This window comes from Mastigoproctus giganteus, chromosome 5 (genome assembly GCF_048544385.1).
Source record: "Mastigoproctus giganteus isolate SK-2022 chromosome 5, ASM4854438v1, whole genome shotgun sequence".
In the NCBI taxonomy this organism is placed as follows: domain Eukaryota; kingdom Metazoa; phylum Arthropoda; class Arachnida; order Uropygi; family Thelyphonidae; genus Mastigoproctus; species Mastigoproctus giganteus.
Window position 1 is genome coordinate 125,264,312 of NC_143579.1, and position 27,109 is coordinate 125,291,420.

Sequence of the window (27,109 nt, forward strand, 5' to 3'; positions counted from 1 at the left end):
CCGATCGTTATAGCCTGCTCCACTTATAAATCTCTAATTAGATCTCGGCTAGACTACGGAGCACCTGTTTATGACTCAGCTAGGGAAAGCACCTTAGCGCGTCTTGCGCCCATCCAACATTCGTCTCTTAGGATAGTCCTAGGTGCATACAGAACATCACCGGTTCAAAGTCTTTACGTTGAAGCTCACGAACCTCCACTTAGCATCAGAAGAAAAATGTTACTGATGAATTACTCAGCTAAAATTAAAAGCCTGCCTACTCATCCTGTTTGGCCAATCCTGCATGATCCTCTGTGGAAAACTCACTATAAAAATAAACCCAGAACAATTCAGCCTGCTGGTATCAGACTGCAGATTCTAGAAGAAAGCTGGAACATCCAATTCGATAATATCCTCAGAGAATCAAAAGATCCAGATCCCCCATGGTCTACTCTCACATTTTCTTCTCATGAATACCTTGAGCAATGGGATAAAAGTTCCATAGCAAATATTAACATCCAACAACTACATTATGCTCATACACAAAAGTACCCCGAATATACCAAGATCTATACTGATGGTTCAAAGTCTAACAATCAAGTGGGTGCAGCTGCTGTCTTCCCTAATTCAACTATCTCATTTTTACTTCCAGTCGAATGTAGTAGTTATACCGCTGAGCTTCATGCCATTAAGCTTGCTCTGGAAAATATCTCACTGCTGTCAATAAATAAAAGTATAGTATATACCGATTCACAAAGTGCTATTTTAGCTTTGAAAGGTATTTCCTCACCTACTAATCCTTTATTAAAACTCATAAAACACAAGCTGATGCAGCTTCATGAGCATAAACAAACTGTTATCTTTTCTTGGGTCCCAGGCCACAGTGGTATTCCAGGAAATGAATGTGCAGATGATGCTGCAAAGCATCCTTCTAATATATACTCAACAAATGATCTAGTCCCATATCCTGATTACAGACACAAAATTCAGAAAACATGCATGGAACAATGGACACTTCTGTGGAAAATGCAAACAAATAACAAGCTATTTCAAATAAAATCTGAACCACAATTATGGACTTCTAGCCTTCGTAAAAATAGAAAAGAAGAAGTAATCTTAGCCAGAATCCGAATAGGTCACACTCACCTCACACATCTCTATCTGCTTACAGGGAATGATCCTCCTCAATGTGCAAACTGCTCACAGCCACTTACAGTAAAACATATACTTGTCGAATGTAACTTGTTTAACAACGCCCGACGAATGACTTTTAGTTCCATCTCAGATCTGCAACAACCTCTGTCTCTCAATAGCCTCATAGGCAAAGAAGCAAATCTCTCTGAATTATTTCTCTACTTAAAACAAATTAAAGTGTATGATCGTTTTTAACTGCTGTACAAGCAGTTCCCGTATGTAAAGTCAATTGATTTGGGAGGTGCAATATGGCCTAAGTTGCCCTTGCACCAAAAAAAACACCACAACAACAACCTCCATGTTGATATGCCCAGCTGAATTTCACAAGCTGGCTGGCCGGGCCTGATACTCGACTTTTGTTTTTTTTATTTTGGTGTTTCCTTCACCCAACGTCAATGAAAATGTTTATCATATTTAATAGTCATGGGTCGAACCCTGGTCCATTCAGAGAGCTTGTGCCACTGCACTCTTGCTCCTGACCACTCAGCTATGTTGTAGCCCATTGGAGTTTTCAGTGGGTGCATCCAGTAAATCAGAAAAGTTTTGCTGCTGTGTAAGTGTCCAAATGAGAAGTTCCCAAGTCTTCAATTCAGTGTATTTCATATCCATGTGGCGAGATCATTACTTCTAGATATTGTGTGAAGAATGTTACGCCCAAATTTATTATACAAGCAGTTTTTGAATCCTCTTCAATTTGGAATTTGATTACCACAGCAGAGCAAACCATAAATATGATTCTGATTTAGTCATAGCTATTTCTTCTGCCACTGTTGTGGAGAGTCTAAAACAAGAATTGAAGACTTTGTCCTTTTGTTCAGTGAAAGGTATTTTATTCTTGCATGTGACTACTTATTGCACAAATTCCTTTTGAAAAATTTCTTATAAATGCTGAAGTAGCACAAATTTCATCTGTTGGCACTGCATTGTTTTCAAATGAAATTTTTTGTGGGAAAGTTTACAGTACTTCTTTCTTTCATTAAAGATAAAGCAGCCAATATTTTGCAGCATCATTTCTATTACTTTCAGTGTGAGAATCTACTAGCTGCTATTATGAAGGATTCATTGATTCATTCACATTTTATTTATTTATTTTTGTGAGACTTGTTATTTTTTAAAATAAATTATTCATGTATATATAATTTTGCACATTATCTTCTTAAAATTACAATAACACATTGTTATTTGTTGTTTTAGTTTTGAATGAGAGATTGGATAAGCGAGTTGACCAAATGATTGAGGATGGTCTACTAAGGGAATTATTGGATTTCCACTCTCAGTACAATCGTCACTATGAGGAAAATAATCTGTATGTTAGGATTTTTTTAAATTTTATTAAATAATAGTTTATTTTAATTTGCTTGTCAGCATTTGTTAACTATAATTATAGAAATTAAAATTACCAGTGAGTCTAATGCAGCATTTCTTAAAATTAAACCCTTTGCAGCCCATGATTATTTTCACTGATTTTCCTATGCAGTTCACCTAAAAAATTCAGAAAAATGACTACTTGAAATGTGATGTCAAAAAATTATTTTTGGGTTTTTGTAAGCTGATAATTAAAACTTGGTAAAATATTTTATAAACTCTTTAAACAATTTAAATGATAATTTAAAATATTAAATCACAGTAAACTCATATAAATGATAATTATTTATATGATTTTATTGTGTGCTATTTTTCAAAACTTTCAAAATTCCTGCAATTTGGGTTTTATGGAGCATGTTTCATTATACCAAACTGTTTCTTTTCAAGGTTAAAAGGACCTCGGACTCCAGTATTCGTGATAAAGATAAAAATTACTGTTTCTTCAGAGAAACAGAAACATATAAGCTGTAGGTAGAATCCTTTAATAAGGTAAATTTTATTGCTTCTTTTGTCCATGGAACTGGAATGGGTCCACCAACTATAGATCGGCACACTCCCACAGCCAGCTTCTCAGTATTGCGTGCACCCAATTTGCCTGCTCCTTGACCCATTCCAGTTCCACGGACGAAAGATGCAATGAAGTTATGAGAATAAAAACGGATCTGTCCAAATGTGGCTACCCTACCTGTGCCCTAGACAAATGTGATCTGCAGACCCATGAATTCGCACCACACCCCGGGGCCTCCCACAATGATAACACGATTGCGACTGCCTTTATCCCCTATTACTCTGGTGTATCGCAATGCCTCTCTAAAATCCTTCGCACCCACCGGATAAAATGTTTTCAACTACCTGGCAGAAAACTGCGATTCCTGCTCTCGAGAGTAAAAACGCCAATTCCCTTCCTGTTAGGGAGCAGCTTGGTGTATCACATTTCTGGCTCTGGCTGCGGCAGTTATTACATTGGGGAATCTAGTAGAAGACTCCGAGACCGGATCTCGGCGCATGAGAAGGCAATCCAGTCTGCTGATTCAGAGCACTTGGCGGTCAGAGAGCATTATTGGTCATCTCAACATGATCTTGACTCACGCTGAGACATTGAAGTCATCGACCACTCACAAAATGATTACCAACAATTGTGGCTAGACTCACTCCACATATCGGGTTGCCATGGTGCTTTTAAACGCAGTAAAGGAGCACATATTCATCCTATTATGGAGGCAGTTATCCTCCACTGTGCTGAACGTTGGCATGCACCCCATGTATGTGCTTTGCAGTCACAACTACAAACGTCTAGCTCCAACCAGTGATTGTTGCTTGCACTCGTGCCACACTTTGTTTGCCTAACATGACCACAATCGGACATTCTTTGTTTTCATAATAATGTTTAGATACAGCTGACGAATAGTCTCATAGACTTGAAAGCTTTTAATTTGTTTTGCTTTGCTTTACCTTATTAAAGGATTCTATCTGCAGCTTATTTGTTTCTGTTTCTCTGGAGAAAACAGTAATGTTTACCTTGTTTCTTTTCATCCACTTCTGACAATTTTGTCACAGTCTTATTTGGGTTCTCTGTCATCACAAAAGGAGGATAGACATTCAGTTTGTCTCTTGCATCTGAACTCTATAGCCTTTTCCTAGAAAGACTGTTCTAATTTTGGACATTTTCTGTTATCTAAATAAGCAGCTTCTTTTCAAACTGCTTAAGATGAAAGTTCTTTAGAAACAGATGTGCCACCTTCATCAAGACGAAGCAGTTTGCATTTCTAGCAGAGTAATAGCATCATTTATAGCACCTGTTTTTTGTGTACTTGTATTTCTTTTGTATTCACAAATAGTGATTTATTTTTTATTTGAATTGCCCCCTTCCCCACTTTTCCTGTTGTTACTTTCATTTTTAGTTTTATAGAAAGAAGAAGTTAAAATAGTTTTTTTTTTTTTTTCCATTCTTACACTTTATCTTCTTTTGTGAAAATTAACAGTCCTGTGCTGTTCAGTTTTATTAGTGGTCTTCACCTCTGGAGGTAATCCCTTCATTTGCCCATAACAGTGTTTCTTAGGTGAATATTCATTTATGAAGTTCATCAGCTAGTTGGATACTAATGTCAAATCAGTCATTGAATAAATGAAATGCACCACTCCTAATACTGTTGAGCAGTTTTTCGATGAGATAATGCATGATTCTTGAAGTGAAAGTCAAGCTGTCTCATCAGCTGAGTAGTAGGCTTTCCAAAATTATGCAATTTACAATTTAATATTACTGGCAAGAAAGCTTTTACAGCATTGGCAAAAAAAAAAAAAAAAAACCAACACTTCTCATTTCACCTATTCATCCCTTCTGGAAATTATTCTTCGTATTCCTTGAATTTATTCAAACTACTCATGTCTACTACACTAGTTAAATATACAAGAACAGTAAATCGTAATTGTTTATATAGTAATGTTAGAAGTGTCGTCAATAAAATGAGTGAATTCGAACTGCTGGTTAAAACAAGTAATGCGGACATAATAGGGCTTACGGAGACGTGGTGCCACCCGGAAATTGGGGATGATGAGTTTCAGTATGCCGTTTTTAATGTATTTAGGACAGATAAGGTATATAGAAGGGGTGGTGGGGTAATGTTTGTTGTTTGGTTTTTAGGAGCATTAGCAACTAAGGCCATATTGCTCCGGGATATGCGGTGGTCATTCCCTCACCTTTCCGCATCCTCCATATTTGGTGGTGATGGGCTTGAATCCCGGTCTAATCAAGAAGCATGTGCTACGCACTGCTGCTCCTTCCCACCTGGCTACGGAGGCGCCGGGGGTAATGCTTCTTATCAGAAGCAGCCTAATTGCGATGATAGCCTTCCCGGATTCTGACATTTCACATGCACCGGCGCCACCGTAGCCAGGTGGGAAGGAGCAGCAGTGCGTAGCACACGCTTCTTGATTAGACCGGGGTTAGAGCCCGTCACCACCAAATACGGTGGATGCAGAAAGGTCAGGGAATGACCACCGCATATCCTGGAGCAATATGGCCTTAGTTGCTAATACTGCAAAAAAAAAAAAAAAACCCCAAAAAAAAAAAAAAAAATTTCACATGCTAGTATAGAATCTATATGGTGTGAGATAGTTGGAAACAAAGGTATAATGCGAGTAGAGGTAATCTACAGACCAGGTGATTGTGAAGATTATGACGAAAGCCTCTACATGCAAATGGAATGGGCAAGTAAGCGTCAATGTCTTATTATGTGTGATTTAAATTTGTCTCTATCGATTGGAGTGAATGGGAAGGAAACTCGACATGGGGAACAAAATTTTTAAATCAACTAGATGACTTATTTGTATCAACATATCAGCGAAAGTACTAGAGAAAAGAATATCCCAGACCTCATCATCACCCATGAATCAGATGACATAACAGGGCTGACAGTAGAGGAACCAGTAGCAGGAAGTGATCACGGAGTTCTATGGTGGATGATGATGATGAGAGAGGTAGCAGTAGTAAAAGGCAAAGGAATGGGTTTTAATGTCAGAAAAGGAAATTACGATGCCTTAAGGTACTACATGGCCTCTATTAACTGGGTAGATATCGCACAGAGAATGAATACAATTGAACTGTGGTATGCTTTTAAAACATTAATCACAGATGCCTTGAATGCGTATTTACTATTAAAAAAATACTCCACGAGGAGGGTTCCAAGTTGGATGAATAGTGAAGTTGCCACATTACTTGAGCAGAAAAAGGTGGCATGGAAAGGTTACAAAGCAATAAAAAGTACTGAAGTCTATAATAGCTAAAGATGATCTATAATAGAGCCACAGAAAAGGTTCGGCAGGCAAAGGCAGTTTATGAGAAATCACTAGCAAACAGAACAGGGGGGGGAAGGAATTCTTCACATATATAAATGCCAAGAAGAGCAGGACAAACCAGATTGGACCTTTACGTAAGGGAAAGAGGATAGTATTAAATACACCAGCTGCCGTTGCAGATGAACTCAACAGTTATTTTGCATCGATATTTACAAATGAAAAACCTTTTGTGGCAATGGGATATTGTGGGTTCGAAGTTGAAAAATATGTAATTAATGATATTGAAATTTTGCAAGATTATTTAATGAAAAAACTTTCGAGCCTACAGGCCAGTAAGGCTCCAGGAGTTGATGGAATATACCCTATAATCTTAAGGCAAGTGAGTGCATTGAACCATTGAGGCTAATTATGCGAGCATCACTAGACTATGGGTAGATTTCATTGGATTGGAAAAGTGCCAATGTATCTCCCATACATAAGGGTGGTTCCAAGAGTGAAGTGGAAAATTATCGACCTATCAGTCTGACTTCAGTGGTAGGGAAAATCATGGAGGCAATGATCAAGGGTGGAATTCAGGATCATTTGGATCGAATTGAAATTCTCAAGGATACTCAGCATGGTTTTGTAAAGGGAAAATCATGTTTAACAAATCTGGTTCGCTATTTTGAAAGGGCCACTCACGAGCTGGATTTAGGGAATAATTTCGACATTGTTTATTTAGATTTCAGCAAAGCTTTTGACTCAGTCCCACATGAGTGGTTGCTTTATAAGCTGGAACAGGTTGGAATCGCTGGGAAAATCCTTAGATGGATAGCAGGATGGCTTCAGGGCAGGAGGCAGAGGATTATGATAAATGGCTATTCCTCAGATTGGGTTGGCGTAAGAAGTGGGGGTTCCCCAAGGATCAGTATTAGGACCACTGTTGCTTTTAATTTTCATAAACGACATCGATGAAGGGATAGAGGGCGTGATGTCTAAATTTGCAGATGATGTTAAAATTGGTAGAGTAGTTAATGATCACTGTAAAGCTGAGCTTCTTCAGAGAGACCTAGATAGACTTCAGGAATGGTCAGAAAAATGGCAGCTATGCTTTAATCCAACAAAGTGTAAGGTATTACACCTGGGAAATAGTAATCCCAAAATAACTTATTCACTTGGTGGAGTTCAACTAAACCCAGTACTGGAGGAAAGGGACTTGGGCGTTACAATACGGTCAGAAATGAAATTCTCTGAGCATTGTAAACAGGTTGCAAGGAAGGCCCATGGTGTCCTATCGATGATCTATCGAACTTTTGCAAGTAGAGATAGGGACGTGATAATCCCATTATATAAGGCTTTTGTTAGACCACACTTGGAATACTGTGTTCAAGTATGGAGACCGCACCTAAAGAAAGATATCGAGCTTTTTGAAAGGGTGCATAGACGGTTAACTCGCCTGTTGAGATCGGCAAAAGGGCATCCTTATGAAGAAAGACTTTGAATATGTGGGTTGCAGAGTTTGGAAACTAGACACCTTAGAGGAGATTTGATTAAGATGTTTAAGGCTCTGAGAGGCATCAGTAAAATGAATGAGGACGAAATTTTCAAGATTATAAATCATGCTAGAACTAGGGGAGATAAATTCAAATTACAGAGGGAAATGTTTAGATTGGACTGCAGGAAGTTTTATTTTAGCCAGCGAGTTATAAATTACTGGAATAAATTGCTTACATGGGTGGTAGAAGTACCTTCTGATTAGTACCTTCGAGTGAGGGAAGCGCATAGGATGATAGGTTTAATTTCCTTTTCTTTTATTAATTATTATTATTTATTTTTTTTATTATTTTTTTTGTATCATTGTTTTATTCTGGGGGTGGGGGGGTTTGGCTGGTGCAGCATAAGCCATAGGCTTTCTTGCACCGTGCGGCCATTACTAATACAAATACTAATACCAGGTGGGACTTCATTCCAACAATCAGCCACCCTAAGGCAAATTTCTGCACATCTAACCTGTAACCATCCTTTCTCAATTTGAAGTGATGTCCCCTCATTTGCATATTCTGAGAAAGAGTAAAGATTCTATCAGCATTCGGTTTACTCAGTACATTTAAAATAAGGTAAAGTGGCTGACTCTTAACCTGTTTTTGATTAGTTGAAATAAATACATGCAGGTCCACTTTGTTAGCTTTTTAGGGTTAGCTTTTAATAACTTTTGCATTCAGATAACCAAAAACATTTTTTGCTTTAGATCCTCCTCTATTTTGAATTTCTTTCATTTTTTGTTTTGTTTGTGGGCAGAGATGGAACAATCAAAATATCTGCAGAAATCTCTTCTAAATTCATTTTTTAAAAATGGAATTAACGATATTAATCCATTCCAGAGACACCATTGTATCATGAATATATCATAATGTGAACCTAATAACATTGTTTTTCGGTAATTTTTTCCAAGACCTCAGAATTGAAATTTTCGCAATATAACTAAGCTCTCTATAAAAGGTGATTTTTATAAAGGAAATTGTACATATTGATTAAAAAAAAAATTATTAAAACCAATATATTGATTAAAGCACAACACAAAAATCACTTCAACCAAAGGATGCAAAAACAAAACATGCGGCCAATACATTTACAAGCCTCTGGAAGGCTGCTGTTGGCTACCTTCCAGAGGCAATCATAAGCCAAGCCCATTGTAAAGTGAAATAAGTAGGTGCCTCTTAACATGGTCACTTGTTAATATAATCAGCGATTTTAGAATCACATTTCATAAACCAATTGAAAACATTAAAATGCACTACACTTTTGTTGTTACCATATGTTCAGTTTTAAGAATCAATTTTGAACGCCTTTTGATATTTCTGGAGGTCATGACCATAAAACAATAAAAACAATTTGCAGCTTCCCGTTTATTGGGCTTTTATGTTAGTGCAATCTATTATAAATTGGTAGTAAACTCGATCTTATTGCATTTGCGATAGTACTGATAGCTGGAATTCTATAGGTTTTTACGTTATTATTGTGGAATGTGTGTCTCCTTCCATGGAATCCTCTCTTCATTCCTATTTTTATAATTTTTGTAAACTTGTTATTCTGTATCTTACTTGCGTGTATCATGTTAGTTGCAATTTTATGCATGCTATGTTCTTCTTTAGAGAGTCCATCGTAAAATGAACCAATCATAAAGCAGGGGTCCACTGTAATATCATTTTAAAATGTAAAACTTCTTGGAATACTACCATGAACTTAAACATTGTGAGTATATACATTCTCCCTAGCTTAAAGTGAAAATGAACACTGACAGTGGTAGAGAATGAAAGGGACTTGGGGGTGGTTGTGCAGGCAGATATGAAGTTCTCTGAGCAGTGCAGATGGGCTGCAAGAGTAGCTCATGGAGTATTGTCAATGATATACAGGAATTTTTCCAGCAGGGATAAGGAAGTGATTATTCCCTTGTATAAGGCAATGGTCAGGCCACACCTAGAGTACTGTATACAGGTCTGGAGGCCTCATTTCAAGAAGGATGTAGAGCTGCTGGAACGAGTACAGAGAAGGGCAACAAGATTAGTGAATGGAACAAAGGGGTGCTCTTACGAAGAAAGGCTTAAGTTTTGCAAATTACAGTGTCTGGAGACTAGGCACCAGCGAGGTGATCTGATAGAGGTGTATAAAGCCTTGAATGGTTTAAGCATGCTCAATGCTGATGGGATTCTTCCTCTAGCTCAGAAAAATCACCTGAGAGGGCATAAATTCAAATTGAGGAAAGACAGATGTAGGATAGACGTGCGGAAATTTGCCTTTAGCCAGCGGGTGGTTGGGTTGTGAAACAGACTTCCATCCCTTGTAGTGGAGGTTGATAGCCTAAATAAGTTTAAGGCTCAGCTGGACAGGTATTTTGAATGAACAGAGGGGTGAAGTGGAAGTGGGTTTTTTTTTTTTTTTTTTGGCTGATGCTGCATAAGCTTGCTTTCTTGCATCAAATGCCTCTACTAATGCTATTATTTTTGGTGATTTTGCTTTAGTATTTTAATGCTCTGAATTTATTCCAAGTCAACTTTCCTACCAGACTTGACCAGATTCTTGATTTGTTAATCACAAATATTAACAATTTATTTTATACCTGGGAAATCCACCTTTTCCCATCTTTGTCTTACCTAGAACTCCATTTTACTTTAGCCAAGAATAATATCTTATTACTGTAAAAAAAAAAAAAAAAAAAAACCCTCCTTTTCTCTTAAATTATTCACCAGCCAGGCAGGAGCATTTTGGCTGTAGTAGCCCTTGTGTCAAAAATTCCAACAACAATAACTATCCAGGCTCGTGAACTCCTTAATATTTTTCCTTAGCCTATGCTTTCTTCTTGACCCTGCATTTGTTCTGCTCTCAAAATGGTTTGGTTTGCATTGCTACATGTGCTGCCTCCAAGGTAATCCACATTACATCATTTTCCAAATGCTTGCAGGATAGGGAATTGAGTGCTGCATTTTCTTTTAAGTAGAAGTACTATAAGGAAAAACTGAAACCTCCCACTGATCTTTACTGTTGCCTCTATACTCAGGACTCTGAAACTTTTCTCTCTCTCAAAAAACTTAAAATTTCCATATTATTGGAATCTTGCCTCCCCTCCTGTTAAAAAGATATTGTCCTGTTGGACTAACTACTCCTCTCCCCCCCCCCTGATCTTTTTTGCGTGGCTTAATCATGTAGGCAGGTTCAGTGAGTCTTCTCTTCTGATCTCTGTTTTCCCCTTGAATCCTTTCTGTGAGAATTGTTTATCTGAATTAGTAGTAGTAGTGGCATGTGTTGCATGAAAGCAAGTGTATGAGTGTATGCAGCATCAGCCAAAAAAAAAAAAAAAAATCACCATCAATCAATCAGGATTCTCCCTTAATGCTCTGGACCTCAAATTCCTGGGCCTAATAATATCCCCAACTATGTTATAAAGCTTTCCAGCACTTACATTTTAGAATTATTAAAAGATTAACTCTCTGCCTTACTGAAAAAAATTTCCCTCCATCTACATGGATGCTCTTGTTCCTATTCCTAAAGTCCATAATTCTAAACTGTTGAAAGGTTGGCAGTCTATTGCCTTCTAATATTATGCTTAAATTGTTTCAAAGATCCAGCCTGTCTTTTCTGACTTTGCAAATTCTATTGCTTCCTTTCTCCTATATTAGCTATGGAAGAAGGATGTCTCCACCATTACTGATTTTCAAGAACTTACTTTTCTAGCTCTTCTTCAAACAGGCCTCTGGGGTTGGGAATGTTCAAATTCATAATAACTGCAATAATACTACACCAGCTGTAAAACTGATACTTTATTAAAATAAAAATGGTATAGTAAAAACTGGATAAAAATTAAACTGGTAATAAAATAAAATAAAATACACTATTTATACAATAAAGCATATAAAATGTACAATGAAATAAAACACAATATAAATCACTGAATAAAAGCGATAAAAACACCCACAGCTTTCAAAGGCATCCGCCTCCTTTATCAACAGTAATACTTAACGTGCTATAGTACATCCTTAAATATCTGTAGGATCACGGTTCGCAGCATTTGTTACCCCAGGACCATGGGCTGTATCCTCCTTATGTGCATTGGAACTGGAAATGTCTCAGGAGCGTGCCAGGCAGAACCGTTCATCCCGTCCAAGGATCACAGTTTTGAAGAGGGATTTCCCCATCGCAGTTAATAGTGTTATGCTCAGAAGAGCTAATCTGCAAACTCTCGAGCCATTTGTGGTTTCAAAATCTATGCGAACTCTCAACAATAACAGCTTAAAACTAGTGTGTATAGAAAACCCATGTGCCAAGGCCAATATACACATTATAATATGGCACAAGCCAACCATCACAAGAATAGTGTTGTCAGGGCCTTATTGGATATGGTTGGTTCCCATTGTAGCACCTCCGAGGATAGAAAAAAAAAAGAGGTTAAATGCAGGTTAAAAGAGGTTCGCAGCAGATCTCAGGAAATGCGTGTACTCCAGATGATCTTGGATAAATACTTCTGGGAAGTGGGACACGACATAAGGAGCCGTTCGGTCCCATTGCCAGCTCATACATTTCCTACAATCTGGGCCTAACTGACGTATTGCTCAAGTATTACACTATTGCCAGAAGACATGCTGTATGCAACTGCCAGGGCAAAAGTTGCACACAGTTGTGTTAAGGATCCCATACCTATGTAAGGTACAAGTGGGGTCATATACAAGATAAAATACCCGCATTGTGGGGAGTGTATGTTGGGGAAATAAAAAGCCTTTTCAAAGATCGTTTTGGGGAACATATTCATGCGATAAAGACAGCAGATTATGGGAAATCTGCTGTGGCCAACATTTTTGGGAGAACCACCACCAAATCTCGATGAAGCTATTATTGTCGACCATTCACATAGACTTTGGAACTGGAAATGGCTCGAGAGTTGGCATATTTGCTCTTCTGAGCATAACACTGTTAATAGAGACAGGGGAGTCTGTATTCATTCCCTCTTCGAAACTGTGATTCTTCGATGGAATGAACAGTTCTGCCTGGCACGCTTCCCAGCCATTTCTGGTTCCAATGAACATAAGGAGGATACTGCCCGTGCTCCTGCAGTAACATGTGCTGTGAACCGTGATCCTGCAGATATTTAAGGATGTACTATAGCATGTTAAGTATTACTGTTGATAAAGGAGGCGGATGTGTTTTTATTGCTTTTATTCCGTGATTTATATCGTGTTTTATTTCACTGTACATTTTATATGCTTTATTTTTATGGTTTTATTGTATAAATAGTGTATTTTATTTTATTTTATTACCAATTTAATTTTAATCCAGTTTTCACTATACCATTTTTATTTTTATAAAGTATCAGTTTTACAGTTGGTGTAGTATTATTGCAGTTATTGTGAATACTTTTCTTGCATCTGATGCTATTAACTGCAAGGGTCAATTGATCCTGGTTTACTTTGATTTTTCCTCTGCATTGGATGCTGTTCATCCATCAGTGCTCCTGCACCTGTTTGAAAAATTTTATGGGGTACAAGGTAATTTACTCTTTTTCATACAGGAATCCCCCCCCCATCCTCCATAGAACTTTACTATTACAATTTAATGATTTTGATTCCTTTCTCATTAAGGAAGTCCCTGCTGGAATTCACAAGGTGGTACTCTTTCTGTTCTTCTTAATTCTGCCTTAATCCGACCTCTGTTGCTTATGCAAGTGCTCCTGATCACTTATGCTGATAATATTACAATCCGGGCTGTCATCACATCATTTCAGAAGACACAGCAAAACAGTTTGCATTATTGATAATGCTATTGCTATGGTTAAAATTACTGTAGCCTTGGCCTTCATTCTAGTTCTGGTAAGTGTGCCCATGTTTCTTCTCCAAGAAAATCTTTTATTTTCTTAATATTTTCTGTTCTTGTTGTATCTCAGCCAGTTAAATCAGTTCTCTGTTATAAAGACCTTGGAGTACTCTTTGAGACTAAATAATTTTTATTCTCTTGCCTACTCTTTTAAAGCTCTATCTCTCCATCTCTCCGTAAGATGTGGCTATTGAGCCCAGTTCTCAATCTTTGATATATATATATATATATATATATAAAAATGTATCATCTTTCATCTATATTATATGCTACTTAAATCTGTCAGCTATGGCACCTTCCCACATTGAGTGCCCTCTCTGTGGAATATCAGCTACTAACGTGGGCTAACCTCAAAACTGTCTATGAACACCATCTCCCGCACTACAATGACAGAAAGAGGAGATTCCAAAATACTTCATTAAATTTTTAAAAGGCAGTTTCCAAACTGTTCTCAAATGTTAACAAGCCCCTTCTATTTGGGATAAGGTTGGCTGGCATGTTGGCATACTAGAAGTCTAGTATGCCAACTAGTAGAAGTCTAGTACAGAGTACTAGACAGAAACCATCATTAATCCTTCTCTCTAATCATTTTCCCTTATTAGGTACTTTCCTTATCCCTTGATCAGGCTTATTCAGCATCTCACTCCTGTGCATCGGGCAACACAGAGGCAATTTCCAGTGCAGAATACACTGGTCCCATAGGAACTAGTTATTGTTGGTGACTCTATTGTCAGGGAGACCAAGAAGGATAGGTGGAACAGGACCAGGGTATGTCTGTCAGGGATAACGGTTGATGATGTTGTAGAGCAGATATCATCTTCTAAGGGCACAAAAGGTGATATTGTTGTACAAATTGGAACTAATGACATTAAAAGTAAGCGATCTGCAGATTTACTCAACAAGTACAGGTCAATGTTGAAAAAAAAAATGCCATGAGTTAGGGTTGAATGTGAAAGTGTCTGCAATTCTGCCTAGACACGACAGGAGGAAGTATATTATGAGAACCTTGTCAATCAATTCGGCCCTGGAGAGATTGTGCAAGGCTCAAAGAGTAGAATTTTTTTCAGCATTGTCTATGCTTGTTGACAGGAGAGACTGCTTCTACAGGGATGGGTACACTTAAATAGAAAGGGTGCAAGAATATTTGCTCATGCTATCGAGGCAGTGTTAGGTGGGTCGGAAAACTGCTAGCTTTGGCCGCAGGCAGAGGCAAAAGTGATTCTTGTACTGCTTCTATTAGAATGAGTCGCAGCCTAGAACGCAAGATGCTGGAGATTTCCAGGACTGCTGGGAGTCATAGTGGAACAAGTAAATACATGGGCTGTGTTAGGATTAGGATTACTAAGAGTAGAAACGGGAATGTACATCAATGCCAGAAGTATAGTTAATAAATTTGACAAGTTTGAAATGCTGGTCAAGACATCAAAGAAGAATATTGTTGGAATATCAGACACTGTTTATACCTGTGTCACACAGGTATAAACAGTGCAGAATTGGAATTTGGGGAGTACAAAGTGTACAGAAAGGATAGACAGGACAGGAAAGGAGGAGGGGTTATGCTGATAGTTAAGAAACACATCTAAGGAAGTGGTGCATCCAATTGACATTGGTGGACAATGCAATGTTGAGTCAGTTTAGTGTGATGTAAGCACTAGGAAAGAGAAAATGAGAGTACGTGTGTGTTATAGGCCTAATGAATCTGATGAGTATAATGAGCAATTGTGCAGAGTGGGCCAGTAAATCAGAATGTCTTATAATGGGAGATTTTAACTTTCCAGATATTGACTAGAACTTGTGGATTGGTCATTCACACAGTAGCAAGACTTTTGTGGATTTATTGGATGACTGTTTTCTACAGTAATATGTTTGAGATGCAACCAGAGGGAGTAAAACTCTTGATCTGATAATTATCAGCGATTATTCATGCATTAAGAATTTGCAGATAAAGGAACCACTGGGTGACAGTGATCACAATGTACTGATGTGGGATTTACTTAAAGATGTAACTACCATCAAGGGTAAAGGGAAGGGCTTTTGCTTTTGAAAAGGTGACTACAGAGGTCTCAGACAGTTTTTAAATTTTATACAGTAAGATCAACTGATGATGATGTCACGAACGTTGAGTTCTAAATAGGAATCCTTCATGGACTTAATCTTGGAGGTAACTAAGAAATACTGTTCAAGTTTAGGCCTAACTGGATGTCAGATTATTTAATGAGGCTGTTTGCAGAGAAGAAAAATGTATGGGTTGCATATAAATTTTCAGGCTATAGAGAAGTTTATGGCATATACAAAGTAGTCTGTCATCAAGTCACAGTCTGTCATCAAGTCACAAAAGAGGTTAGGCAGGCTAAGGCAGATTACGAGAAATCTTTGGCAAAGGATGCAAAGAAAAACAGCAAAGAGTTCTTTACTTATGTGAACTCTAGAAGGAAAGGGATGAATCAGATTGGATCACTTAAAATAGATGGGTTGACTGTTAATGATCATGCTTGGGTAGCTGATAAACTGAATGAATATTTTGCTTCTACAGTCACACATGAGGAGTTATTCAAGGAGTAGAATGCCAGAAGTTTATCAAACTCTAACAAGGAGCTAAGTGATTTTGTAATAACTGAGAGCAAAGTGGAGAAGAAATTGTTGAAGTTAAACATAAGGAAGGCACCTGGGATGGACAGGATCTATCTAGTTATATTAAAGGAGGCAGCAAAGGAAGTAAGCAGGACCTTGGCCATAATTATGAGAGCTTCCTTGGACTTAGGGAGGACTCCATGGACTGGAGGTGTGCAAATGTATCATCAATTCGCAAAGGGGGTTCAAAAGGTGACACAAGTAACTGTAGTCCTTATAGTTTAAATTGTGTTCCAGGGAAAATAATAGAGTCACTGGTTCAAGAGGCATTGCAAGATCATCTAGACAAGACTGTAGTAATAGTTACGACACAGCATTGGTTTGTTAAAGGAGGGTTTTGTCAGACCAATTTTATTGGATACTATGATGTAGTCACAAAGGAACTGGATGCAAAGAATAATTTTGATATCATGTTCTTGGATTTCAGGAACGCTTTTGATACTGTTTGCACATGGAAGACAGCTGTACAAATTGGAGTGGTATGGCATTAACGGTAAATTGCTATAATGGATAAAGGGATGGTTGAGTGGAAGACAACAGAGAGTGGTAATCATTGGACACTGCTCTTCGTGGACAAATGTTATTAGTGGAGTTCCCCAGGGTTCGGTGCTGGGACCATTGTTGTTTTGTGTATTTATCAATGATATTGATGAAGGTATATCAGGCTTAATGTTCAAGTTTGCAAATGATACAAAGTTTGGCAGGGTTGTTAATGACAGTATGCTACTCCAACTGTATCTGGATAAGTTGGGCAAATCGGTTGAGAAGTGACAACTTAAGTTTAACAATGACAAATGCAAAGCGCTGCATGTGGGTAGCAATAACTCAAGAGAAATGTACCAACTCTGTGGTACTACAATCAAGGAAGTGGAAAGTGAAAAAGACCTGGGGTAATTGTGCATTCAGATATGAAGCTCACTGAGCAGTGCAGATGGGTTGCCAGGGCAGGTCTTTGAGTCTTGTCAATGATATATAGGAATTTTGCTAGCAGGGACAGGGAGGTGATTATCCCGTTGTAGAAGGCACTGGTCGGGCCACACCTTAAGTACTCTGTACCGGTCTGGAGGCCTCATTTTAGGAAGAGTGTAGAGTTGCTATAACAAGTACAAAGAAGGACAACAAGATTGGTGAGGGGAACAATCATGTGCTCTTACCAAGGAAAGCTTAAGTTCTTCGCTTAACTCTATGCTTGGCCACAAAGCAGCACTGCACCTGCCTCTCCATGGCGGGGCCCATAACCTGGGTGGTAAAAATAAGCCCACAGGGCCAAAAGGAGCCATCGTGGATACAAGCGGTTATCTGCCTTTAGAGCCATCGAGCTCAAGATCAGAAGCTCCTGACATCGACCGTGACACCAACCAACCCAAAAGGCTTCAAAGGGAAGCTCAATGTCGTGATTTATTACCAAATTTCTTGGTGATTCATTCTCTGTGCTCCCAACCTGCGGGCAAATTATCACCATTCTTGATTCAAAAATGTTTGGAATCAATTGCTGGATCACCAAAAATGGTGAAAAGACTACAATCCTTAGATCTCCTCATTGAAACAGCCACCTCAAAATATTCTGGGGGGGGGGCTGTATCAGTATCAGTTACTCCCCACAGAACCTTAAATTCTTCAAAAGGTGTAATCAGTGAGTAGGACCTAATTACAGTCTCCGAAGAAGACCTACTCCAAGAACTTAGCAGTCAAAAGGTAATAAATATGAAAAGAATCAAGTAAAAAATATAGCAATCTAACTCCAACTAGAACCATCATCTTAACATTCAATACTCTAGACTTACCATCCTCAATTGGCGCCTCCGTGGGCAGGAGCAGCAGTGCGTAGCACACACTTCTTGATCAGACCGGGGTTCAAGCCCGTGCCCACCAAATACGGAGGATGCGGAAAGGTCAGGGAATGACCACCGCATATACCCGGAGCAATATGGCCTTAGTTGCTAATGCTCCTAAAAACCAAATAACAAACAAACCATCCTCAATTAAAGCTGACTATTTGAATTGTTGGATTAGACCATATATTCCGAATCTCATTCGTTGCTTTAAATGCCAGAAATATGGTCATTCCCAGCAGACATGCCGTGGTGAAGCCATATGTCCTATCTGCGGATCTAAAGAGCACACTCAAGCGGACTGCTCAGTCAAAACCCCTGTTTGTCCAAACTGCAAAGGAAGCCATCCAGCCTTTTCCAAAACTTGTGAGCTATGGATAACAGGAAAGAAAATTCAAAAATACAAAATAGAAAATAAAGTCATGTTTCCTGAGGCACGTGGGCAAGTTATTTGACCCTGCCTAGTAGTAGTTCTTATGCAGCTTGCACTCGAAACTTTGTTTCTACTGCAGCTCAAATGGATGTATTAGTTCCACTTAATACTTCTCTAGCGAATTGGCTTAAATCTACATTTTCAACCTCTAAAAAAAGATACTCCTCCAAAAAATACTACCAAAACCATAAATACTCCAATCAGCATCCCTATTCAAACTCCATCGGTCCCAGTTGAAAAAGAACAAGTAAAATCTGCCTCAGGCTCAAAAGCATTGGAAACTCTCCCCTATCGATGTAAATGGGCTGTTAGATACTGAGGAGACCATTCTAGAACTCCATGCAAATGACAGCATGGATATTGGATGCCCCGCATTCCCAAAAAAAGACTGGAAAAAATATCCCGCACACAAAAAACAGTCAGATGATTCACCTTCAGCTAAATCTAAATAATGCATAACATCATACAATGGAACTGCAGAGGACTAAGCAGTCATTCTGATGACTTAAGGGGTTTACTAGCTCAATTCAATCCCATAGGTGTATGTCTACAGGAAACATTCTTGTCACTGCAAGTTTCACCAAAATTCTCAAATTATGTGATATACAGATGAGATAGTTCAAACTCTCCTGCCCATGGCAGAGTAGCTATGCTTGTTAACTCTGATATTCTATCCAGGCCAATCCAATTGAGAACCACTCTAGAAGTTGTGACAACTCGTATTGCAGTTGGTATTTCAGTTACCATTATTTCCATCTATATTTTACCATCTCTACCACTTTCACATTCAGAACTTGACAACCTGATTTCACAACTCCCAACTCCAGTTTGTCTTTTTGGTGAATTTAATGGACACCATCCATTGTAGGGGTCTGCTACAGTGGATAGAAGAGGCAAATTGATGGAGGAATTCATGAATAATAATGATCTTAATTTATTAAATTCTGGATCTCCTACCTGCCAACAGGATCTGCTTCTGAATATAGACTTGTCAATTTGTTCACCATCCATCTTTCCAATCATGACATGGTCAGTATTAACTGATCCCTTTAACGATGATCACTTTCCAGTTATTTGCTCATTACAAACAGGGCAAACTCCAAATCCTGTTCAACGATCCAATTGGCAGTTTAAAAAGGCAAACTGGGGTGGCTATTCTGCCCAAATACTCTTAGACAGATTTTATGTTCAAAGACAACATATTGATGATGTAAATACTTACATAACCAATCCAATTCTGACTGCAGCTAATGCCTCCATTCCAAAATCCACGCCATATTGCAAACAGAAATCACTGGTGGAATACAGGTTAATTGCCAAACAGGAAAAAAACATTGCTTGGAATAATTTCCACAAGTATCTCGTCACTAGTAACCTAGTTGCTTATAAAAGAGTTAAAGCAAAAGCAAGACAAGTTAGACGGAAAGCAAAATGGGATTCGTGGATTTCTTTTGTCTCAATCATAACCAAAGAAACCGGCACATGGCTCATCTGGAAAACAATAGAGGTGCTAAATGGAAAATTCATTTGACTGCCCTCTCTAATACTTCATTGGAAAGAGAAAGACCTATCTACAGCTGAAGAAGTTGCTAATGCACTAGCAGAATCATTTGCTACAATCTCTTTAGCATTAGCATTAGTAGAGGCATATGATGCAAGAAAGCAAGCTTATTCAGCATCAGCCAAAAGAAAGAAAAAAAAAAAAAAAAACACAACCACTACTCCCATTTCACCCCTCCGTTCATTCGAAATACCTGTCCAGCTGAGCCCTAAATTTGTTTAGGCTATCAACTTCAACAACAAGTGATGGAAGTCTATTCCACAAACCAACTGCCCACTGGCTTAAGGCAAATTTCCGCACATCTATCCTCAATTTGAATTTATTCTGAGCAAGAGGAAGAATCCCATCGGCATTGAGCATGCTCAAGCCATTCAAAGCCTTATACACCTCTATTAGATCACCTCGCCGATGCCTAGTCTCCAGACTCTGTAATTTGCAAAACTTAAGCCTTTCTTCGTAAGAGCAACCGTTTGTTCCATTCACTAATCTGGTTGCCCTTCTCTGTACGTCCTTTTTGAAATGAGGCCTCCAAACCTGTATACAGTACTCAAGGTTTGGCCTGACCAATGCCTTATACAAGGGAATAATCACATTCCTATCCCTGCTAGAAAAATTCCTGTATATCATTGACAAGACACCATGAGCTACTCTTGCAGCTCGTCTGCACTGCTCAGAGAACTTCATATCTGCCTGCACAATTACCCCTAGGTCCTTTTCATTCTCTACCACTGTCAGCGTAGTACCACAGATTTGATACGTTGATCTGGGGTTACTGTTTCCCATATGTAGTACAGTAATACCCCGACTTACGCTACCCCGACTTACGCGAACTCGGAGTTACGCGGTTCTTGATTTTTTCGTTTGGCAACGCTGCCGCCCACTATCTTCAAGGTCGTTTTTCATATATTATCGATATACGGTGCGACGGCGGAGATTGAGAGCGAAAGATGAACAAAATTCAACTTTGCTGCTTTTATGTTTTTTATATCAGTGAAGGGGAAACACATTTCACCATAATAACGCAAAAACCAACACAATTCCAGCTATCGGTATAATCGCAAATGCAATTAGATCGAGTTTACTACCAGTTTATAACAGATTTCACTAGCAGAAACGCAACTGGATTTTTATTGTTTTATGGTAGTAACCCCTAGAAATGTGAGGTGTTAATAGTGTATCTCTGCCTTTATGGTGTTGTTTATTCAGTTGCTACATGCGCGCAGCTTTGTTTATGCGTATCAAGCGTGCCTCCTCGTTTTGTAATTGTGCTTTATTCCCTAAAAATGAGTAAAATACTTAATTAAAAAGGTGTGAAAAGGAAGCGTCCTGGTGAAGACACTGCAGATTCAGAGAGAAAAAGAAAAGCAATTATCGATAAACAGAGGCGGACTGGATCAAAAATTCTTACCCGGAAAAATTTATAGTGGCCTCACACTATGGTTTATGGCCAAAATCACACTGGCCCACCGGGGTTTCCCCGGTATGGCTTATGGCCAGTCCGCCTCTGTTGATAGAGAAAAAATATGAAATTGTGAAACGCTTTGAGCGAAATGAAAGACCATGTGATATTGCACGTGCTACAGGCCTAAATGAAGCAACGGCGAAAAGCACATGACAATTGCAAACTTGACAGGTTGAAAATTGAAAAGGGCTCAATTGTAAAGGGCTTAAAAATTTTAGAAAACATAGACTCCAACGAAGAACGCGTTATAGCTACAAAGCAAGGAATAAAAAAATTATTAGCTTGCTACTAAGAAATTCTGCGTGAAAAAAAGAACGCGCTGTGTCGTCAGACGAATTTGTTAGATTTTATGAAGCCATCGACATTGAAATAACTTTTTAACGTAAGTCATTTGTTTTTTTAATACATATTTTGTATTAATATGTATAAAGAACTGCAATTTTATTAATATTTTTCTTCTAAACTATAGTGTTTTTGTTAGTCCTTGGTCCCAATTAAGCAAAATTTATATGTATTTATATGCAAAGTTGTACCCCGACTTACGCGAATTCGACTTACGCGATTTTCGTCGGACCCACCTATCGCGTAACTTCGGGGTATTACTGTACTTTACATTTGTCAATGTTAAACTTCATTTGCCACCTCTTAGCCCTCTGCTCAACCTTTCCAGATCCTGTTGCAGCAGCATAGCATCAGTAGTGTCCTTAACAACCCTGCCAACCTTTGTATCGTCTGCAAACTTGGACATTAAGTTTGATATACTATCATCAATATCATTTATAAATACAGAAAACAACAATGGATCCAACACTGAACCCTGAGGAACTCCACTAATAACATTAGTCCACGTTGAGCAGTGTCCATTGATTACCACTCTCTGTCTTCTGCCACTCAACCATCCCTTTATCCATAGCAGCAATTTGCCTCCAATGCCACACTGCTCCAATTTGTGCAACAGTCTTCCATGCGCAACAGTATCAAAAGCCTTTCTAAGATCCAAATATATAATATCAAAGTTATTCCCTGCATCCAGTTCTTTTGTGACTACATCATAGTATCCAATCAAATTGGTCAGACAAGACCTGCCGTTAACAAAACCATGCTGTGTCTGAGCTATAACTGAATTCTTGTCTAGATGATCCTGCAGTGCTTCTTTAACCAGTGCCTCCATTAATTTTCCTGGAACCGAAGTTAAACTAACAGGTCTATAATTACTTGTGTCAGCCTTTGATCCTTCTTTGTGAATTGGGGTTACATTTGCACATCTGCAGTCAATGGGTACCTCCCCTGAGTCCAAAGAAGCTCTCATAATTATGGCTAGGGGTTTGCTTGCTTCCTTTGCTGCCTCCTTTAATATAACTGGATAGATCCCAACCACCCCGGGTGCCTTTTTTATGTTTATTCTCAACAATTTCTCCTCCACTTTCCTCTCAGTTATTAGAAAATCATCTAGCTCACTGCCAATGTTTACTTCACGTACGACATTCCCATTCCCATTCCTGAATAATTCCTCATGTGTGAATGTAGATGCAAAATACTCATTTAAATAGTTAGCCACCTGAGCAGGATCCTCAACTGTTGAACCATCAACATCCAGTGGACCCATCTGATTCATCCCTTTGTTTCTTGAGTTTAAATAGGTAAAGAACTCTTTTCTGTTTTTCTTTGCCTCCTTTGCCAAAGATTTCTCATAATCTGCCTTTGCCTGCCTAATCTCCTTTGTGACTTGGTTACAGACCAACTTATATCTATCATAGGCTTCCATGTCACCCATTAATTTGTATGTATCCCATGCATTTTTCTTCTCTGCCATATGTCTCATTAGTTCATCTGACAACCATTTAGGCCTGAACCTTGAACAATATTTCTTGGTTGGTATGTAAAGCCTGGTAGCTTCCAAGATTAGTTCCTTGAATGCTTCCCATTTTGAAATTGCTGTTGGTAACATCATCTGTTGGTCCCACTGTATATAATTTAAATACTGTCTCAGACCATCATAGTCGCCTTTACGAAAGCAAAAACCCTTCCCATTAACCCTGATGGTAGTTACCTCCTTGAGTAAATCTGACTTCAGCACATTGTGATCACTGCCACCTAGTGGTTCCTTTATCTGCAGATTTTTAATGCATGAAGAATCACTACTGATAATCAGATCAAGAGTATTACTCCCTCTAGTTGCCTCCCGAACATGCTGGTGTAGAAAACAATCATCCAATAAATTCACAAAAGCCTTGCTAGTGTGAGAGTGACCAACACACAAATTCCAGTCAATATCTGGGAAATTAAAATCCTCCATTATAAGACTCTCTGATTTACTGGCCCATTCTATTTCCCTGTACACTATCTTATTATACTCATCAGAGTCATTAGGCCTATAGCACACTTCTACTCTCAATTTTGATTTACCTATGCTTATGTCACACCAAACTGACTCGACACTGTCCTGTCCATCGATGTTGACTGGCTTCACTTCCTTGGATTTTATGTGTTTCTTAACTAATAGCATAACCCCTCCTCCCTTCCTATCCTGTCTATCCTTTCTGTAGACGTTGTACTCCCTAAATTCCAGTTCTGCATTCCTTATATCTGTGTGACACCATGTCTCGGATATCCCAACAATATCTCAAATTCATCAAATTTATTTACTGAACTCCTAGCATTGGTGTACACGTAAGTATACATGCACCTGTTTCTATTCTTAGCTACACTAACACAACCCATGTGTTTACTTGTACCGCAATGACTTCCAGCAGTCTCTGAAATATCCTACATCTTGTTTTTCAGGCTTCTGCTCATTCCAATAGAAGCAGTGCAAGAATCTCTTTCACCTCTACCAGTGGCTACTGTTAATCTATTAGTCTTTGTCTCCCCCCAAGCTAGCAGTTTTCTGACCCACCTAACACTGCCTCGATAGCATCAGCAAATATTCTTGCGCCCTTTCTATTTAAGTGTATCCCATCCCTATAGAAGCAATCTCTCCTGTTAACAAGTACAGTCCAGGCTGAAAAAATTCTACCCCTTGAGCCTTGCACAATCTTTCCAGATCCGAATTGATCGACAAGGCTCTCATCATATATTCCCTCCTATCGTGTCTGGGCAGAATTGCAGACACTTTCAAATTCAGCCCTATTTCACAGCTTTTTTTCAACAGTGACCTCTACTTGTTAAGTAATTCTGCTTGTCTCCTACTCTTAATATCATTACTGCCAACGTGTACAACTATATCACCTTTTGTGCCCTTAAAAGATGATATCTGCTCTACAACATCATCAACCTTTGCCCCTGGCAGACATACCCTGGTCCTGTTCCACCTATCCCTTTTACAAAGCATGTTCCCTGTTTCCCTGACAATAGAGTCACCAACAACTACTAGTTCCTGTGGGACCAGCGCATTCTGACTTGGGGGCTGCCGCTGTGTTGCAAGATGACCAAGTACAAGCTCTGGCGTTGATGTGGGCAGCTGAGAGCTTGATGGGCCCTTCAATTTATTTCCTTGAGGGCATCCACCCTCTTCTTCAAGGTCTCATATAGGCCCATAACAATGCTGAGTTGTCGCCTAATTTCCTTGCTCTCCTTGTATTGTGCACACACAAAGACATCCCCCATGGCAGTATCATGTCCCGTACCCGATTGCTCCGCAAACATCAAGCAAACAGTGCATCTTAAAAGGCTGTGGTTCAGAGGGCAACTTCCCCCCCTCAGTTCTCCCCTGAGCCACAGCACTCCCATTATCTTGAGCCTTTTGCTTTGCTGCTCTGGTCTGAGTCATGATTTCGATTTAATGTCAATAAAATTACAATTTCAGAACAAAATTAAAACCTTAAACTTGTATCCTAACACAGTTATAACGCTATATTTATTTTTCAGTATCGAGTGTTATCTACGAGTTCCCTTTATATAACTTCCGTATCAAGTTATGTATTAATTATTTATTACGTTTGTACTCTAAGTCGTTATATATATATAGTTAAAAGTACAATTTAATTGACAATGAAGTTTAACAAGATTAATAGATTTAATGATTAATTGACAATATTATATTATGCACTATACTATACAAAGCTAATGCTATCGAATTCCGGATATGCTGTATCGTGTTACAATGGCGGTAATTACGAACGGTAATTCTACGGACTCTTAAGTATTGATAACTTCCAAATCTCGCTGTCTCAATTTAGAATAAACTAAGGATCCTGACTAGGTCTATAGCTACTTACAGATAATAATTTGATATAACAATTGGTTAATAAATCGGCTAAATACGGTTAAAAACCTCTCGTTCAACGGAGCTGCAATTTGTAACACGTGGATTTGATACCGTTACCGATGCTAAGTAATACCCACAAAATCTCTATCAAGTTAAACTTTAAACTAAGTATCATAACTAGGAATATAAAACTACTCTAGAAAATAAGTAGATATGCCAATTTAAGCTAATAAAACAGAAAATAAATCAGAAAAAACTTCTCTTCTCCAGGAGCTGCAAAATAGCTGCGGCCGCACAGGCTACTCTCGAACCCAATCTTTTGGGCACGTGAAGAGAGTAGCCGCACAGGCTACTCTCTTCACATGCCTCCTGTGTGTTCTCCTTCCAGAACATCAAAGCAAGTGCAGAACAGTATAAAATCAACTTCATGCACTGCTCATTCCCATACAACCAACCCTTTACATTAATAGAACTTCAAGAATCATTAAACAGATCTTCCATTAGTGCAGCAGGACCAGATGGTGTTCATTATGTTATGCTAAACCATTTACTTGAAGAAGACTTGAGATCCCTATTAATTTTTTATAATCAAATCTTCTCTGAAAATGCCTTTCCTTCTTCCTGGCACTATTCGTTCAATATTGCTTTACCAAAACCAGGAAAAGATCCTTCCTGTGTTGAAAATTACAGGCCAATATCTCTTACAAGCCACATGGGAAAAATTTTCGAAAGGATGGTTCATACTAGGCTCACTTACATCCTGGAATCAGAGAATCTCCTTCTAGAACAACAGTATGGCTTTCGGAAGAATAGATAAACGCTAGGCATGCTTATCAAAGACGAATCTCATATCTGCAATGCCTTTGTGATGAAACAACATCTAGTCATGATCAATTTAGATCTTGAAAAGGCATTTGATACTACATGGTGGGCGTCATGGTATTATTATGGATCTTTACCATCTGGGGTTTCAGGGCCATTTGCCGGAAATAATTCTAAATTTCCTGCAATTGCATTCTTTTCAGGTCCAATATAAAAACATACTCTCTACATCTCACATTCAGGAAGAGGGAGTCCCGCAGGGATCAATGCTTAGTCCAACACTGTTTTCAAACTGAGTTAGCAGCATGACATGAGATATCCCGAAAACTGTTCAAACTTATATGTATGCAGATGATCTTACCATTTCCTGTTAATCTCAAAGTATGAAAACCATTGAACTGCAGCTGCAACTTGCCATAACCAAAATAGAATCCTGGACTTTATGGAACAGTTAGAGATTATCTGAAAAGAAATGCACTGTCACTCACTT

The 27,109-nt window shown here is 38.6% G+C and overlaps 1 protein-coding gene across 1 annotated transcript in view; it reads left to right on the top strand.

Moving 5' to 3' along the window:
* Positions 1-27,109, top strand: part of LOC150085687 (tRNA dimethylallyltransferase) — a 254,385-nt gene that overhangs the window by 111,395 nt on the left and 115,881 nt on the right. The window contains exon 6 of the mRNA XM_090373447.1: positions 2,368-2,479. Within this exon, the coding sequence (XP_090229573.1) occupies positions 2,368-2,479 (112 nt within the window). The remainder of the gene's footprint in view (positions 1-2,367; positions 2,480-27,109) is intronic.